The 16,418-nt window shown below is 42.5% G+C and overlaps 1 protein-coding gene across 2 annotated transcripts in view; it reads right to left on the bottom strand.

Moving 5' to 3' along the window:
• The window catches only part of LOC142583100 (WD repeat-containing protein 7-like), a 126,155-nt gene that overhangs the window by 86,978 nt on the left and 22,759 nt on the right, over nt 1-16,418 (bottom strand). For both annotated transcript variants that reach the window (XM_075693404.1, XM_075693405.1), the window contains exons 4-9: nt 14,944-15,112; nt 11,932-12,002; nt 10,126-10,245; nt 9,020-9,165; nt 6,570-6,660; nt 4,521-4,686 (exon numbers count right to left, since the gene is read on the bottom strand). In XM_075693404.1, coding sequence (XP_075549519.1) covers nt 4,521-4,686; nt 6,570-6,660; nt 9,020-9,165; nt 10,126-10,245; nt 11,932-12,002; nt 14,944-15,112 — 763 coding nt within the window. The remainder of the gene's footprint in view (nt 1-4,520; nt 4,687-6,569; nt 6,661-9,019; nt 9,166-10,125; nt 10,246-11,931; nt 12,003-14,943; nt 15,113-16,418) is intronic.

The raw sequence follows: 16,418 nt of genomic DNA, 5'->3' as shown, positions 1-16,418 counted from the left end.
GAAGAGATTCAAGTTGTGACCTGTTTGAAGTACGCAGAAACTCTTCTTGGTAAGTACCGCACGATAACCCCTTACTATATATAGTGTTGTGCCAGCGTGCACAATTGTTCACAAATGTGCTCAAAATTATTCAGCGTGCACAATAGTTAAATGCAGTCCAAAGTTAACCCTGCAATGTCCAAAGATTAGCATATGCTCTCCTAAGGTTGATGCCTCAGCATGCTGATAAGCTTAATGTAAATTCAGCTAACACATTATTTCTGTACAAATTCATCATCTGCGGTCAGAAATAAAGATAAACAACTTGTTTTAATTTTTGTTTCAATTTTACTTCACCTAAACCTGCGTTTGGGCATTACAGGATTAGAGGGAACATTGTAGTATGCGACTCTCACGTTGATAGCGCACTAGTTGCAACTGCCAACTGAAGCTCCGTCAATGCACTGCATTAATGTGCAGAAAGGTGCAAGCGTCTGCAACTTCAGACAATCTGCTGCAAACCCAGGCGATCGTGCACTTGCTAGAGGGGAAAATGCATGGTTTCTACATAAGGTGTTAATTTTAACAGTGAATCGCACTGTACACACTACGATAACGCCTTGTCATACAACCTGTAGTGAAAATATGGACATTTGTAGCATGATGCGTACGCCTTCAAACGCAGTCGAATAGACCTGTACAGCTAAACTTTTTATTGGGGCCCAGTAGTGCCTTTTACCAAAGCTGTAGAATGTATATAGTGTTGAGGAGCATTAAAATAAAAAAAAAAAGACATTCAACGTGTCTTGCACTAACAAACTTATCGAGTAGTGAAAAGCAACCGAATGGGCAATAAAATTCGCCCGTTTTTTTGTTGTTCCTACCGCCTAGAAGCTGTTTTGCTGTGCTCAGGCAGAACAATGACCGTCCACTTGGTCATAGCTCCATTTTTCATTTGTTAAACGGTTATCAAAACAGTGCAACATCGGACGGAGAATATAAAAAAAATAATAAACGAATACTTTCTCCTTCGTCCGCCGTTGCGTTATTTTTTACAATATATTACAGACTATCCTGGTCCCGCACATTGATAAACCAATTATGCCGCCGCAGCAGTCTATCATCATATTTGTCGCCATTGCAGGCCTTTCAATCAGCACTCGCATGAACAGCTACTGAGTTGACGTTTAAAATAATTTCTGTTGCTTTGCGAGGAGCTACGAATTGATGTCATGTTCAATTACGACTTCACATACAGTATTTGTTTTGAACTATGTCCTGCGTTGCGGTTATCAGGCAAAAGCGCCCTGCAAAATGGTTGACTTCTCATGCAAGTAATAAAGCTCGCGATAATTATATAAAGTACTTTTGGACACAGTCGTAGATTTCGGACGTATGAGCATAAGCGCATGAACAACTAAAGGGCTGTTCGCGCGACTTTTCTTATGCAAGATTGTTGCCTCATTGGCCAATTCACATTGCCACCATCCACAACAGCAATTCTCGCGACACTGAAACAACTGCCTCAGCAGCGACCAAATGTAGGTGGCACTTACAGAGGACAAGTTTTGTTAATGCAGACTGATTTTCGAGGTCCCTATGCCTATGCTATAAATATTAGTTAATATGTCAATATGCCTTTGTAATTTACGATGTAATCAAATCAAATCAAGGCCATTAGCGAGTCCGTAACTTATTTGCCTCCACATGGAAGCACTGATCTGAATTCGTTCGCTCGTGCGTTGCTTGCACTATCTTAGTGGCACTTCTTTTTTTTTTATTATTGCACAGTGTGTGCCGTTCTGTTCTGTACACACAGTGACTATTTCATCCGTGTTTGAATATGTCGTCAGTTTTGTAAGTGAACATGCTCTCGTGTACTCGTGCTACATTGTTCTCAGCATTGTTATCCTTTTAGGTGATATTTGCCGCCGATTTTGTCTCTCAACATAATCTGATGTAGTTTCTCTACTTAGCATTCAATATTATGTTTCTGTACGGCACCCATGTCTGTTTCGCCACTAATTGTTGTATTATGTAAGTGGTGTTTGCTGTCCCCGTAGTATTGTATTGCTCTGTTTTAGTTTATATCTCATTCAGGCATTTTTGTTCTGAATAAGTGGCCCTGGCATTCATACTGGCAGTACTTTATAAAATAAATAAATAAATAATGCTTAGAAGTTGGTTTTAGTGTGACACAGGTACACAATTTTTTGTAGAGCTTTCTTTGTAGCAACAACACTATACTCTGACCAAGATAAATTACTGGTGAATAAGATGCCAGCATATTTAAATTAAGTAACGAATGGGGCAATCTGCCGATTGCAGATTGCCCCATTCGTTACTTTTACGAGGGAAGAGGGAATACCTCTACACATTAGTATAACAAAGGTGTTCGGTTACAACTTTAGAGTGAAGCGAACGCGTTTCGGCGTGGTTGGTGGGTTTGACGTACTTTTGTCTGGTGTGAAATAGAGGCGCAACAACCACGGAAGGAAAGCAAGAAAGAAAAGGGCATTCTTTTTTTGTCTATTGCTACGTTACCGTGATACAGGTATATCAGACAAAATAACATCGTCCTTTCGGGGTACCGTCTGGTTTCTAACCTTTCCAAATTCGCACTTTGGAAAAGAGATTATGGGGATATGGCCCGCTGGTAAACGTTAAATATAAACCTTGCAGGCTTCTTTCTGTATTGATCCAAGTTTTACTATGTTCACTTGTGCGTGCGGGTTCCAGAGAGCCGACGCATATTCCGGCATTGGTTTTATACGCATATTCGTTTTTATAAAAGCTACGTTTGATACGCAAGGAGTTTAATTTCGTGGGTTGCTTTAGCTAGCGCCTTTCTTAACTATCCAAGTTTTCTAAAATATTTTTATTTTAGATATATGCTACGTGCTCGTCTCATCTTAAATCAGCTGCATGGATACTAAGTTACTGCTTTATTAGCCACAATGCGCGGCCGTTATACAAACTTAGCTTTTATTGTGATAGTAAGTATATGGGCACTCGAGGTGAATTTCCGCCGCCGGCGTCGCCGTCGCCGTGATGTCCCGTATAAAGTCCTAGTGTGCTAAAATCACGGCCGTGCACCGCATGCTGCAGGCGGCTTGATGCGGCGTCGCCCTTTCGCGCCCGCAAGGGAGGAAGGCGGGGAGGGTATGCGCCCTCTTCTCACATGCGCAAACGGGGGAGCGGGGGAGGGCAGGGGCAGGTTAGTCACGCAGCTCGTCTACTACAGCTGCGGCGGCCTCGCGCATCCTGTCTTGGAGGCAATGTGCGCTGAATTCGAAGGCTAGCCGACCTGCGATAGCTGATGGCTTCGTGTACGCTGTGCTCTCGCGCGCCTAGTTCGCGTTTAAGCGAGAGGCGGTACGAAGGGGAATCCGCTCGCCGCTGCTGCCGCGCTCAATCAGGCCAGCGTTCTGGCAGGGAATGTCCGCGGTCATCCAGTGAGATGTGTTCTTGTACGTATGAGCGCGCATGGTAATGCTATTGTTAATTTAGTTAGCAAGCAAATGCGCACAGCATTTTGTGCACCTGATAAAACGACTAACGTTATGCTTATTGTAGCCTTCTAAAATTTGATATTGCAATGAACGCTTCGCCTGTCGGGAGAAAGTGACTTTTCGTGTCCGTGATGCTGGCATGGTGTGAATAATTAAACAAACCACGTGATTTTGAATACTTTGAACTGTGTGGACAAGAGTGATTTACTAGGGCTGCAGATTGTGTAGGCATATTCGAGCTTAGAGCAAACCAGGGTTTCTTGCAGTGTTAATTTGAGCGAGGTAGGCGCAGTGTTGAAGTTCCAGCGCAAGTATCCAAGCATGTGGTTAGTCTTGCTAGTAATATGTTCTATCTGAGTATGGGCGGGCCACAATGTGGTTATAGTAATGTGCAGGCCAAAGTACTTGTACGAGGTAACAAAAGAGGAACGCCTTTAATAGAAGAGGTATGAGTTGTGGAATTTTTCAAACGACGAGATACTCGCATAGGTTTACATTTGCCCATTTAATAATAATTTCATGCACCCCTTCTTACACAACTCAGACACACGGTAGATGTCATACTGAAGTGTGTGAAAAGCAGGGCTTAGTATTTTGGGGTAGTGATCGCAGGCATTTCTAAATAGATTATTTTAAGATGAAGTGATGCAGTTGGAAAAGTAGTTAACGTTTATGAGAGAGGGAAGTGGACCTAAGACTGAGCGCTGTGCCACACCCGTTGTTACTGGGGAAGTTCTGAAGAAAAGTAATTACTGGTTACACAGTGGGCTCGTTCAAACACGAAGTTCATACCCCAACGTATTACATCCGACTCGACATTTAGTTCATCTAATTTATAAGTTAGTGAATTATAAGTAACGGTGCCAAACGCTTTCTCGAAATGGAGAATTGACAATCAGCGTATCATACATTAACGGCACATGCAAAAGGGGTGTTATTGAAGGTTAAATGCTCTGTTTCACAGGATAAATGCATTCGAAGGCCGTGCTGACAGGGATCGAGGGCAGTGGATGGTAAACAAATACTCACGAAGGACGGCACTCGCATCTTGGCGAATGCGCTCTACATCGGAAATGGCTATGTCCACAACGTTCCATATAACGACCCGTCCATTTGAGTCTCCTCTCAAGAGCACTTTGTGAAAGCCACCCCGTGTGCCCAAGAAGTACCCCATTGCAGGGGGGCCCACGAGACTCTGTAATGGCAGAGGACAGCACAAGGAGCAGTATTAGTTTATGTTAAGACTACGTATGGCAATGAACAGATACAGTTGAATGGTTCTGCCATGAGTGCATCTACTACAAAATGACATGTATACCTAAAGGACCAGTAAGCCCTTGCTGAATTCTTATTTTTCATATGTACTTGAATGCCACATAAGCGAATATCACTAGAGCAAATACTCTTGTGCAACAAATGAATTTAGGCATCCCAGATGGTTAATTTGTGGCTTTACAACAAAGGCGCACAGTGATACTTGTATTGCCTTCTACATCCGCCACTCAGTTGCATCCGTCGCCTCACAAGAAGGATATGAAATATGTTGTGACCCGCGATGCCATAAGGCTATCAGCAGTGACACATTTCATCCGATGAAATGTACAAAAGAAAATCAGGACTTCTTTCACTGCGTGTCTCATAAATTTATGGTATAAAGGTTTCCTATTCTTTGAATATAAGTTGGACCTTTACAATAAAGTGACTTCTCTAACGAAGAAATTTCAGGGCCCCAAGTGCTTCAGTATAAAGGCACTTGGCTGCATTTCTCAAGTAACGCAAGCGAAAACGCAACGAGGTCTATTATTTTCTTCTGTCTGCAGTCATATGAAACAAGCAAGGCATAAAAGGAGCAGCAGATGAAAGCATATTTGTTGCAAGGCCTGCTATTTTTACGTCAGATACAGATAGAATGCTTACGACATGGTCATTCAGCACCAGAGTTTCAATGTTCCTCTCAATGTAACGGGACTCTCATCCGCGTTTAGAATAACGGCTGGCAAAATTTTTGAGACCAACGGCTTTTATGTCATAATGTCATAGGCACTATGTACTGCAGTGCATAGCGCATAAGCACATTTGCTCATCCACGCATAATATTACTGCAACGTGTGCACTGAATGATAATTCAAAAGTTTAATAAAGATAATGGGCCATCTATTCAACCTTTACTAAGAATGTATTGTACTGCCATTCCCTGAATACACTGTCGCCCTCTAATATCTATTGTAATTTTATTGGTTTCATTGAATCATGGCGTATAGACAATTAACGAAAGTTCAGTAAATTGGGATACCAAGTGTGTGCTAAGTTGGAACGATCATACATCCATTAAGCACAGTAAAGTTTTGTTGCAACAAAATGGCATTATTCGAAATACCAAATATTCAAATCTTTTCGTGGCCCCTAAACCAATATATGCGTTTTCGCCTCGAAAATTAAAAGCAGAGTGGCACCAGATATTGTTTAGTACAGAGCACGAAGCATGAAATCTCCAGAAGGATGTTCAGTGCATCCTGTACAATAATCCTGTGGTTTCCTTCGGGCGAGCCAGGACTGGGAAGAACTAAAGATTGCTGCAAAGGCCACTCCACTACTTGGTGACAGCTCTTCGGGTCAAAGATCCAAACACATTGATAATGTGCATATAAGAAAGGTGCTGACGGTCATCAGTAGAATTCGGCCGCTGTCATGCTGCCACTACCAAGCATATGGCTTTTCTTTCAACACAGTAGACTTTTTATAACGAAACCACATCTGACAGGAAAGTACCTTCATTATATTCAACATTTGTTAGATTAGAATATTTGTTATAGGCTGATATCAGAAACGAATATGCTAGATTTACTTCGTTGATCTAATAATATGATGCTATTTTCATATTCGTTACATCGACCTTCGACTGTTATTACGGTTTACCAGCTTTTTCACTGTCAGAAGACGCTTCCAACATTACCACGACTCATTTATGGCTTCTCTGCTCTTGACGAAATGCCATTCTAACAAAATCCCTTTCCGAGTGCCGAGGACCTCGTTTTAACGATGGTTTACTATTATAGTGCGACTTTGAAAAGAACTTGCCTTATCATTGGGAACAGCGAGTACACAGAAGAGAAATGCGCTGTCTTCGGAGTTGGGCCTGCTTCGAAACTCTCTGTTGTCGACTATGGAACTGAGGCAGTACAAGAAATAAGGAAGCACAGCTGGAATTAGTCCGCAGGTGCTAAACACTGCCCCTGTCATAGCTTAGTGAGCCGATGCACTCACAGCAGATTGGTATAACTTGGCATACGTGCTGGCAGTGGCTGATGAATGGTATGACTAACATGAAAGTGACATTTAAAAGGAACAAATAATCAGGTTAGGCTAATAAAAATTCTCGAAAACACAATGTTTCTTCATTTCGCTGTAAAAGACTGGTTATTGAAATAGAAGACGAAGATCAAAGTTCCTTTTTTTGTTTTTGTGCCGAAATCCTAGCGCCAATAAGTCACTGAGATGTCATGGATGTAAAATTATATTCTTTTATTTGAGCCATTTTGGCTAAGTAAAGGTTCACGAAACTTCTGAAGTCCTTGGGCATCTTACACCACAAGGTAGTCTATACTTATTGATAAAAGATTATTTGGGTATGAGCAGGTGGTTTCAAAATTCATGTCAACATGCAACCTGCTGCTAAAACTTCAGTCTGTATATCTTATATGCTATAATTAACATGCGATGAAATAATAATAAACTGATTTGATTTGATTTGATTAAGGTGTCAATGTCCCTCGTCGTTCGTTCATGTTTTTAGAAGAAGCTGGTTTACCAAGCTTCTTCTAAGAGTAATTTTTTCGTATAGTTGAAGGGTAATTCATTAATATATCTCAAATAATCTTTCTCTTTAAGCCAGCAAGCAACCAAGCAGCATGGCTGTGCACTTGATAGACGCTTTGCTCTGAATGACTTGGTCAATAACACCGATACAAGTCAACACATTCAGTTTAATGACATTGTTTCAGTTGCTCTACAAACATTTCGTACACTTGAATTTGAGAACAATGCTTGGGACTTGAATGACTATGTGCACTTTGTTTTGTAAGTTAAAACTAATTTAAAGTGTTAATGTTCGCTTTGATTTGCAGATATTGTTCTACGATATTATAACAACTTTAGCTCTTTAGCCTTTAACTGTTTTTGTCGTTGTTTCTTACGCTACGTCTTACAATGTCCTGTTTTCCTGTTTTTAATACACCTGTTCTGTTTTATACCTCTCACAGACAAATGTTTAGTCATAACATTATTTTCTTTTTCTTTAACTGTGGATCCTTGATACAACTCACAGATGAGTTCTTAGGCCCTGGCTCTATAACATTTTGAATAAATTACGAATAAAAATTTATTGATTAGAATGCTTCATCTTCCTGTCTACATCAGCAGCTGATAGCTCCATTTTTTTTTAATTTATGCCAGCTGAGGTAGTGAGGTTCTCGGTTCTTGAGCCTCCGAGTTTTTGAAACAGCCGTAAAACCACGAAAACTTCCTTTAAGCTGTCTTCTATGCACAACATAGTCATAGTTCAATTAAACATACAAAATCCTAAACCTGCCATTTTATTAAAATTAAAAAAACTTATCCGCAAGAGTACCAACAGTTGACTCTATGGTTCAAGGTTGTTTGAACAGAAGTATGGCATAAATTAGCAAATAATGCCAGTAAACGCATTAAATACACACGCACATCTCGATATGGGCTAAACCAGAGCATGAATAATCTGCAGTCCAATACCAGTATCCGTTACCAAACTTTTAGCGAAGGGCATTCGAAGTACAGAGTACTGGCACTGTACGTACTGAAAATAAATGCAAACATGCCTATGCACACACATATGCTCTACAATGCACACAAATACTATTCAAGATTTACATTAGCAATTCAATTTTTACAGCACTATGCTCTAACAAGTCGTAAAACACTACATTCACACGGCGTAAAAGACATTTTAACCTAGTTAAAGGGCCAGAAATTTTACTGTGTGTAAACTAAAAAAACAGTTTATGCGAAAGCTATCAGGTGAAGGACCTCCCCATTGTAAAAAAAAAAGATAGCAGATAGCAGCCCACGTAGAATGCAAGGGCGAGAACTGACCGCTTTGTTAATCGATAGTATACATTAAATAAAGAAAGCGTGCAAGAATAAATTGATATAAATTTTAACAGCTTTCACAGAAATAAAGTCTGATTAACAGTGTTAGCTAGACTCGCTCCCTCCCACAGCTCCTTGTTGAATCACTTGTCTGTGTCGTCTGCTTGCTAAAGAAAAAGCCATCTGCAGCGTAGCAGACTTTTCTGCTGCCTCTTCAAGCCGTATTGTTTGCCGTCTATGCCATACACAAAACAGGGCTTAAGATGGCGGCTGTCCAGTGAACACAGGAAGGTTCTCAGCAAGCTATCCCTGCCAATATTCATAACACACCCAGAGTCATGTTCTAGGCTTCGTCTATCGATAGGTAAATGGAATCCCTGCGGGTGTCGATAAGTGTAACTCACTTGGCCGGCAGCTGGTAAAGGTAACCTCGACCCTTGTCGCTCCACACGCATACACGGTCAGCAGAGATGAAGTCTCCGCCCATCCACCCCTCACCCGCCCGGTTGTCCAACGAGCAAAGCAGCGCAAAGTCGTAGGCATCGTATATCTGACCAAAGAGAATCAAGAACACGGTAAAATATGACGTTAGGGCTCCTAAAGAAAGCCTAAATCTAACACGCAGCAGATTTTTTAACAAGAAAAATTAAAATTAAGCGCTGGGGTATTACATGCCGAAACCAAGATCTGATCATGAGGCACGCCGTAGTGGGGGCTGCGGATTAGGTTTGACCGCCCGGAGATCCTTACTGTGCGCCCAATGAACGACGCACGGGCGTTCTTGCATTTCGCACCTATCGAAGTGCGGCCGCCACGGCTAGGGTTTGATGCCACGGGAACGAGAAAAATGTAGCATGTTTTCGATTCTGGCAGTCAGAAAAAGATGAAACCGATGTGGTTTACCATCATCGAATTGAAATTTATTTACGCTTTCTTCATGTCTTATTGCTGAAACTCTCAAGTAATACTTTATTGCTGTCTATGCGTCACACAACACAACGTCCTCCATATGGTCTAATGAGCGTTTGTTATTTTCACATTCATCCATCGATTCTGTAACATTCGCAAACGGGATGGAGGCACGCACCTAGGCTAGCCACTATGATAATTAGATTAGCGAGCAAGGTTCTTGAGCATATCTGGCTGGATAATTCAGGCTGTTCTCACAAATTATTTTGGAAAAAGTGTGGGTTATAAATGACCAAATAAGGTAATAATCCATTTTGAGCTGTCGTTTCTGCTGGAAAATTTCCCTAGGACAGCTTGAAAATAGACGACGGGTTATAATGGGTGTTCGAAGTATTCACTCTCCCTTAGCACCGTCAGAACAGGTGCTGCAGTCAAAGGACTGGCCTCCAGGTCTCTTGATAATTTCCGTGCGCAGCAAACAGTATAGGAAGCATCACGGATAACTTCCACTGCCTTGGCGCATGCGAGAGCACTGAGCAACTTCGAACCCTTACATGCCAGCAATTGAAACTACACTATAAGAAAGAAACTATATCCTTACATGCCAGCAATTGGCCGTCACCACAAGTATTGTGCGCTGGTTGTATGCACAGCACGCCAGGCACAGGGTGTTCAGACACCTGAGAGTCTTGGACTCGTTCTCGTACAGTGGGATGGAAGACTGCAGTGACAAAAGGAAATTAACTCGCAAAATTACTAAGAACTCTCAACGTCCATTTAGAAATAAGTCGAAACCAACATTACATTTGTTATGTGCATGAACTGTTATAAGCACGAATGCTGAATTCAGCGAAATATTGTCCGTATCGCTCGAAAGGCGAAGCATTCACGGCGATATCGAAATTTGTCATTACACTTGGACTCTTTGGATGGTGTATCAACAATGCATGGGTATTACATGCTAGCACGACACAGTGCGTAAGGGTAACTGCTGCTGGGCAGAAGAAACAGCACCCCGGTGGCTACAATAACGTTGGCATGACGAGGCAATCTACCAACGATGCGGTAAGCGTTACACCTCGATGATGCACAAAATGAGACTAACGGGAAACTGTCGGGATTAGTGTGCGCCCAGCGAAATATTCGATAACGTTATCCTGACGTTTGCTGTCTGTTCAGCTCAGACCAGCGCATACACGCAGCAGCTCAGTGTGCTAGGGCGCATAGTATGCGTGTTCGACATCGTGTTCGATGTCGTGTGCGTGTTCGATGGTCACGTATCAGGTTCTCATTTTTTTTTACAGCGTCAGGTGAATCTCGGAAGTTACTCAATGCTGGTGACATCAGTAACATGCACATGAATAGTAATTAATTTTGTTTCCATACCTGAAGTATCCGTGAGAGTACAGGCGTGGGCGTCCACATTTGCGGATAGAAAAAAAAAACTCACAGAAACTTTTTCGAAAAGGTCTTTTTCGCTGCTTTATAGTTTAATGATGCAAAGATGCAACACATGGGTTGTATCTTTGTTGTAAAACTATATTATAGGCGGGCTACTGGAATGGAATGTTGCGTTTTAGTGACAAAGTTGGAGGTATGGAGATACGGTTGTTCATCTGAAATTGGAATACTGTTAGACCCTAAGTAACAACCTACAATGTAATATCATCTTAAATATAACAAATGATAATATTTTTTTGCAAGGTGATGACTATAAAACTTGTATTTATAGCCTCGATATAATGACGTATTTATTCCCGATTCTAATGTAAGAAAATTTCCCACCTGCGCGTGAAGGAAGGCTAGGGCAGTTTACACAACTTCTCTAGGCATATAATCAGAAACATGCAATATTTTTAAGCCGTTCCGGTAAATATGCAAGTCGTTGTAAATTAAATTTTGTTATTTATCTGGCTTTATGTGAGAGGCATTTGAACTTGAATTTGGTCACAGTGGTCCAATGATCACACTTTCTTGCACAGTGTTTCGAGCCCATTTTTGTCAGTAACTCATTAACACAAGTAGCCAAAGCCATTTTCTTAAGGAACAAAAACTTTACATGGGTGGTGCACATGTTGGCTGTTACTTTTCTGATAGCATGTAGCAGGTTGCAAATGCAAATTTACACCTTTCTGATGGTTTTAGTGTCGACTGGCCTCACTGCACTGATCCTCACATTAAGCTCTGCACTATTTTTACCGCACATTTTGCACTAGGTTTAGGACACAGAGCGTTGAAATGTTGACTCTTATGCTATAAAAAAGCTGCGCGCAGCCACTTCCCTTTAGGCTCCCAGAACTAAGTAGCTTTCGTTGTGGAATTTTTAAGGGCGCATTTCTTATTTGAGAAAGTTTTGTTTTTTCGCGGCCCTTTATTTCTAAAGAAACAAACATGCTACATTACAAACCTTGTAATCATCAGGCGTCAGAGTCCAGACCTTGGCCATGCCAGAAGCGTTGATGGCAACGACGACATCATCTGCACAAAGCATTGCAAAGAATAAAACGTCAGGGAGATATACGCTACTTCCAAGAGCTGCGTACACAGACGACTGAAGAAAGCCACTACTATTGCTCAAAGAGGCGGTGAAGCACCTTTGCTTAAAACGTTAGCAACATGCTGGAATGAGATGGAATGGAGTTCGCACGAAATGCGAAGCATTGAAAACATCAGCAATATATTAGACAACTACACTAAGCAAGCTTGGTAGTTGTGTAGACCATATAAATTACAAGAAGCATTCACTTACTAATTAAGTTGTCGCGCACGCACAGGCAAACATTTAACAGATCTCACTCGATAACTGCGAGCGCTCGCTCTTGCCGCGATGGCGTGATGAACGCTGGCAGATCGGAGCGATCGCTTTGGGCTGCCTCGCTCAATGCGTGTCCGACACTTGAGATTAGGCGGTCTCCCACATTAGGCTCACGGGAAGGCAGTGCACGTGCACTGACCAGCCACCTCAGCTCGACTAGACCTTGCACCCGCCGCAGATCATACGGCGCATGGCCCGCATATGCACTCTGCAGCCCAGGCCAGCCATGCGCAGCCACGGCCGGGGCAGATGAAAGACGCGTGCTCATCTGAGCTCCTCCCTCCCCGCCACAGCCCGCATTTGATCACGGGGTCTCCGATATTGTGCACGAGGGAAGACGGCACCATCAAGTCACCATCCTCCTCGAATCACCTTCGCACGCTTTTCCTCCCACCCAAATAAACAACGCGTGATTAGAGATCTTGTAGCACTTGGGCTTCATACGGAACATCGGCGGTGACAGCGAAAATTTGGAGGGGGTGTCCATACATTGCTATTGTTATAAAAGTTCAATGTTTACTTTGCCCATTCCTTTGAACACATCCCCTACCAGCTGGAGGGACTACAATAGCAATACCTTGCCTATCGTTGTTTCATTTTCCCCTTCTTTTTGTGGTGAATCTGCGGTAACCTTCAACGTCGGTGTCTGGTAAATGCGCTCAAGGGTGATAAAGGAGCAGTGACAATACACGTGCTAGCAACTGTCACTTTGTTTCCAAGAGCTGCAAGGCTGCGCAAACGTGCATGAGCTTTTGTTTGTATGTACTTGTGATCAAAAAGGATTTCTCAATGCTGCAGTGGGCATCGCTGCCACTACTGCATTATCGCTGACAACGCATAGGACTGATAAAAGTGGGCACTTCGATGGTACTTTGAAAATCAGAGGAGAGAGCTAAAGAAATAACTTCATTGAGGAAAACTAGGGCTACGGGGGCCCGAGGGTTGGTCCTCAGTCCAGGACTCCGGTGGCGACCGCCACTCATCGGCCCTGGTCAAGGAGGCTCAAATGAGTCTCCAGGTCAGACTGGGCGAGGATGGCTGCCGAATACTCCCGAAAAGAATTTTTTTGTAATAGGTGTGAACATCAAGTTTGGGGCCGTGATTTGCACTCCCGTGTCCCATGGGGCAAAGATGGCCTGCTCCTACACCTGGGGCTTTGGTTGGCCTATCTGTTTGGCCAGATGGCAAGCCACTATCCCAGCTGTAGGTAGGTGTTAGGAGTTTTCTGTAGACTACTTGAATGAACCAAAATAAACATAATACCATGGAACAATTAATAATACAATGTGTCATGGTACCGTGTTCAGGGCGCAAATGGAAGTTCGTCTACCATTTATACAATAATTACCTATGTTTTTCCCTGAAGAGAAATCAACTTCGAAAGTAATATGCCTGTTTTCGGTGCTTTCCTCCAGTGCCCACTGAATATTTTTATCAGTACCACTGATTAACTTTGGAATCACGTGATATATAACTGCCTGCAAAAATGCACAAATTAAGTTTTCCAAAACAAATTGCTATTACAGCGTAAGCTGCCCTGGGCTCAATCCACAAGCCATTTTGGTTGGCGATGTAGTCCGCCGCCGCCGCCACTGGTGTCCGTCGCAGCTATCGCGAGGAATAGGAAAATTCCCAGTTCCCGCCGGTATCGAATCTGGGCCCTCAACGAGGAAGTAATCTACTCTACGCCTCCGATACGCCAACACTTGCTAACTGTTGCGGAAACATGCTCTGTGCAGGCGTCCTAGCGCGAGCAGTCACACGATGTGAGATGCGCGCGGCGTAGAGTCAATACATACACACCTTGCATTGCAGTTGCATACTATTGAACAAGGTGTGGCGACATGTAGCAGTTGCATCGTATCGTGACACATATCCAGGGATGTGACATTTGCGCTGCGTAGTCTCGATACCTGTGTTTACTCTTCGGTACACGTTATGGATTCCTCCTCGTAACGTAGGAACCGGTGCCGAAGAAGTTAATCGTAGAACAACGCGCGCGACTGCAACCAGGCAACGTCAGGCTCGGCAGACCGCTGTACAGACAGCAAAACAAGCCGAAGCTCGCCGCTTCAATAAGTGCGTTTCGATAAATGTGTAGAAATTAAAGCACTGCTTTCCGTATGCTCAGTAGTTGCTGTTACCGTCTTCTAGAAGTTTACGACGGTCTCCTATGAAACCGCTCCTCCAGCTTACGCTGTGACGTTTTCGCATATACTCACAGCATTGCGCACACCAGCCAAATGCTGCCATTTGCATAATACCAGAAAATATTTTGCCTTCTATGTGCACTGCCTTGCACTCTTCACAGTTCTAGCTTTGTTTCTTTTTCGGATATCATTCACGAAACTAGAGTCTTAAACAAAGTTCTTTAGAGTAATCACACGTTTATCTTGTAAGAACAAACGAGAATTGTGCAATAAAACTTTGCTAATATATGTGTGCAGTATTTCTGAAGTTCTGCACATATTCAAGGACAACTTCATATTGAAAGAATGAACATGAACAGCTGTGCACATTTAATTCGGGAGTGAATAGGGTGACTTAACAGTGCACTTAATGTTCTAAAGTACGAAAAAAGTTAAATCCTGTTGAATGACTTACCATTTCGTTTAGGCGATCGCATAACATGCATGGCATTGATCCAGTCCGAATAAACGCGTGACGCTAGCTGGAAGGCCACAGTCAAAGTCAACGTGTCGAGGATGACGACGTCCGGATAGTAGCCATTACAAAACAGATGGGAGCTTTCAGCCCCGGCGAGCATGTGGGCCTGGAAAAAGTGCAAGAGTGCATGATCCAAAATGAGCAGCTAGACCATTCTTTGCAGAATATAGCATCAAGTCATAGTACAAAAGATAGCCTAAAAGCAGTATACTGACAATATTTTAGACTTGTCATTCTTTTACTTAAATTAAGGCTAGAACACTCCCAAACAAAGAAAAAAGAACTGGCAAATGATGAATCACTTCAAGCCATTATCATCGTCACCATTATCAGCTTATCTTTATGCGCACTGCAGGACCAAGGCCTCTCCTTGCGATCTGCAATTACCCCTGTCTTGCGCTAGCCGATTCCAACTTGAACAGCGCAATAAAAACCACATACACAAAAAAGGTGGACAAAGCGCTTGTCTTTGTCCACCTTTCTTGTGAATGTGGTTTTTATTGCGCTGAGTTACTTGTTTAGGTATGTAAAGCAAACTAGCCCAATAATCAACTCTTCTAGATTCCAACTTGCACCTGAAAATTTCCTAATTTCGTCACCCCACATCGTTTTTTGTCGTCCTCGACTGCACTTCCCTTCCGTTGGCACCCATTCGGTAACTCTAATGGTCCTCTAGTTGTCTACTCTACGCATTATATAGCCTGCCCAGCTCCATTTTTTTCTCTTAATGTCAATTAGAATATCGGCTATTCCCGTTTGCTCTCTGGTACACACCGCTCTCTTCCTGTCTCTTAACGTTATGTCTAACATTCTTCGTTCCATCGTTCTTCGCACAGTCCTTAACTTGTTCTCGAGCTTCTTTTTTAACCTCCAAGTTTCTGCCCCATATGTTATCACCGGTGGAGTGCACACTTTTCCAGCTTGTTATTTTGCTTGATTGAGGTTAAGCGTTGCCTTGATTCTGTTAGAAATTATTTTGACGAATATTTTACAGAATAAATTGAAAGCAAGCTAATGGCTATAATTTTCAAATTCTTTAACGTCCCATCCTTACGAATTAATGTAATGTTGGAATTCTTCCAGCTCTCTGGTACACTTGAAGTCATGAGGCATTTCGCATAAAAGGCCGCAAGTGTTTCAAGCATGGTATCTCTTCCATATTTGATTAAATCGACTGTTATTCCATTTTATCCTGCCGATTTTTTTCGGTTCATGTCTCGCAACGTCATTCTTACTTTATCGCTGGTTATAAGAGGAGCCTCTGTATTCAGAAAATATCACTGCAGCATCACTACAAGTGATTGACCATATCTGTATTTACGAATCAGTTTAGTTTAAGTACTTAGGAGGTTGGTGATCCACGGCTTGCTCAAATAATGCAATCATTGCAACAGCGGCATGCAAACGCAGCC

Source organism: Dermacentor variabilis, chromosome 5 (assembly GCF_050947875.1).
Source record: "Dermacentor variabilis isolate Ectoservices chromosome 5, ASM5094787v1, whole genome shotgun sequence".
NCBI lineage: Eukaryota > Metazoa > Arthropoda > Arachnida > Ixodida > Ixodidae > Dermacentor > Dermacentor variabilis.
Note: the sequence above shows the minus strand (reverse complement) of the source record. Positions and strands in the feature narration are given on the sequence as shown.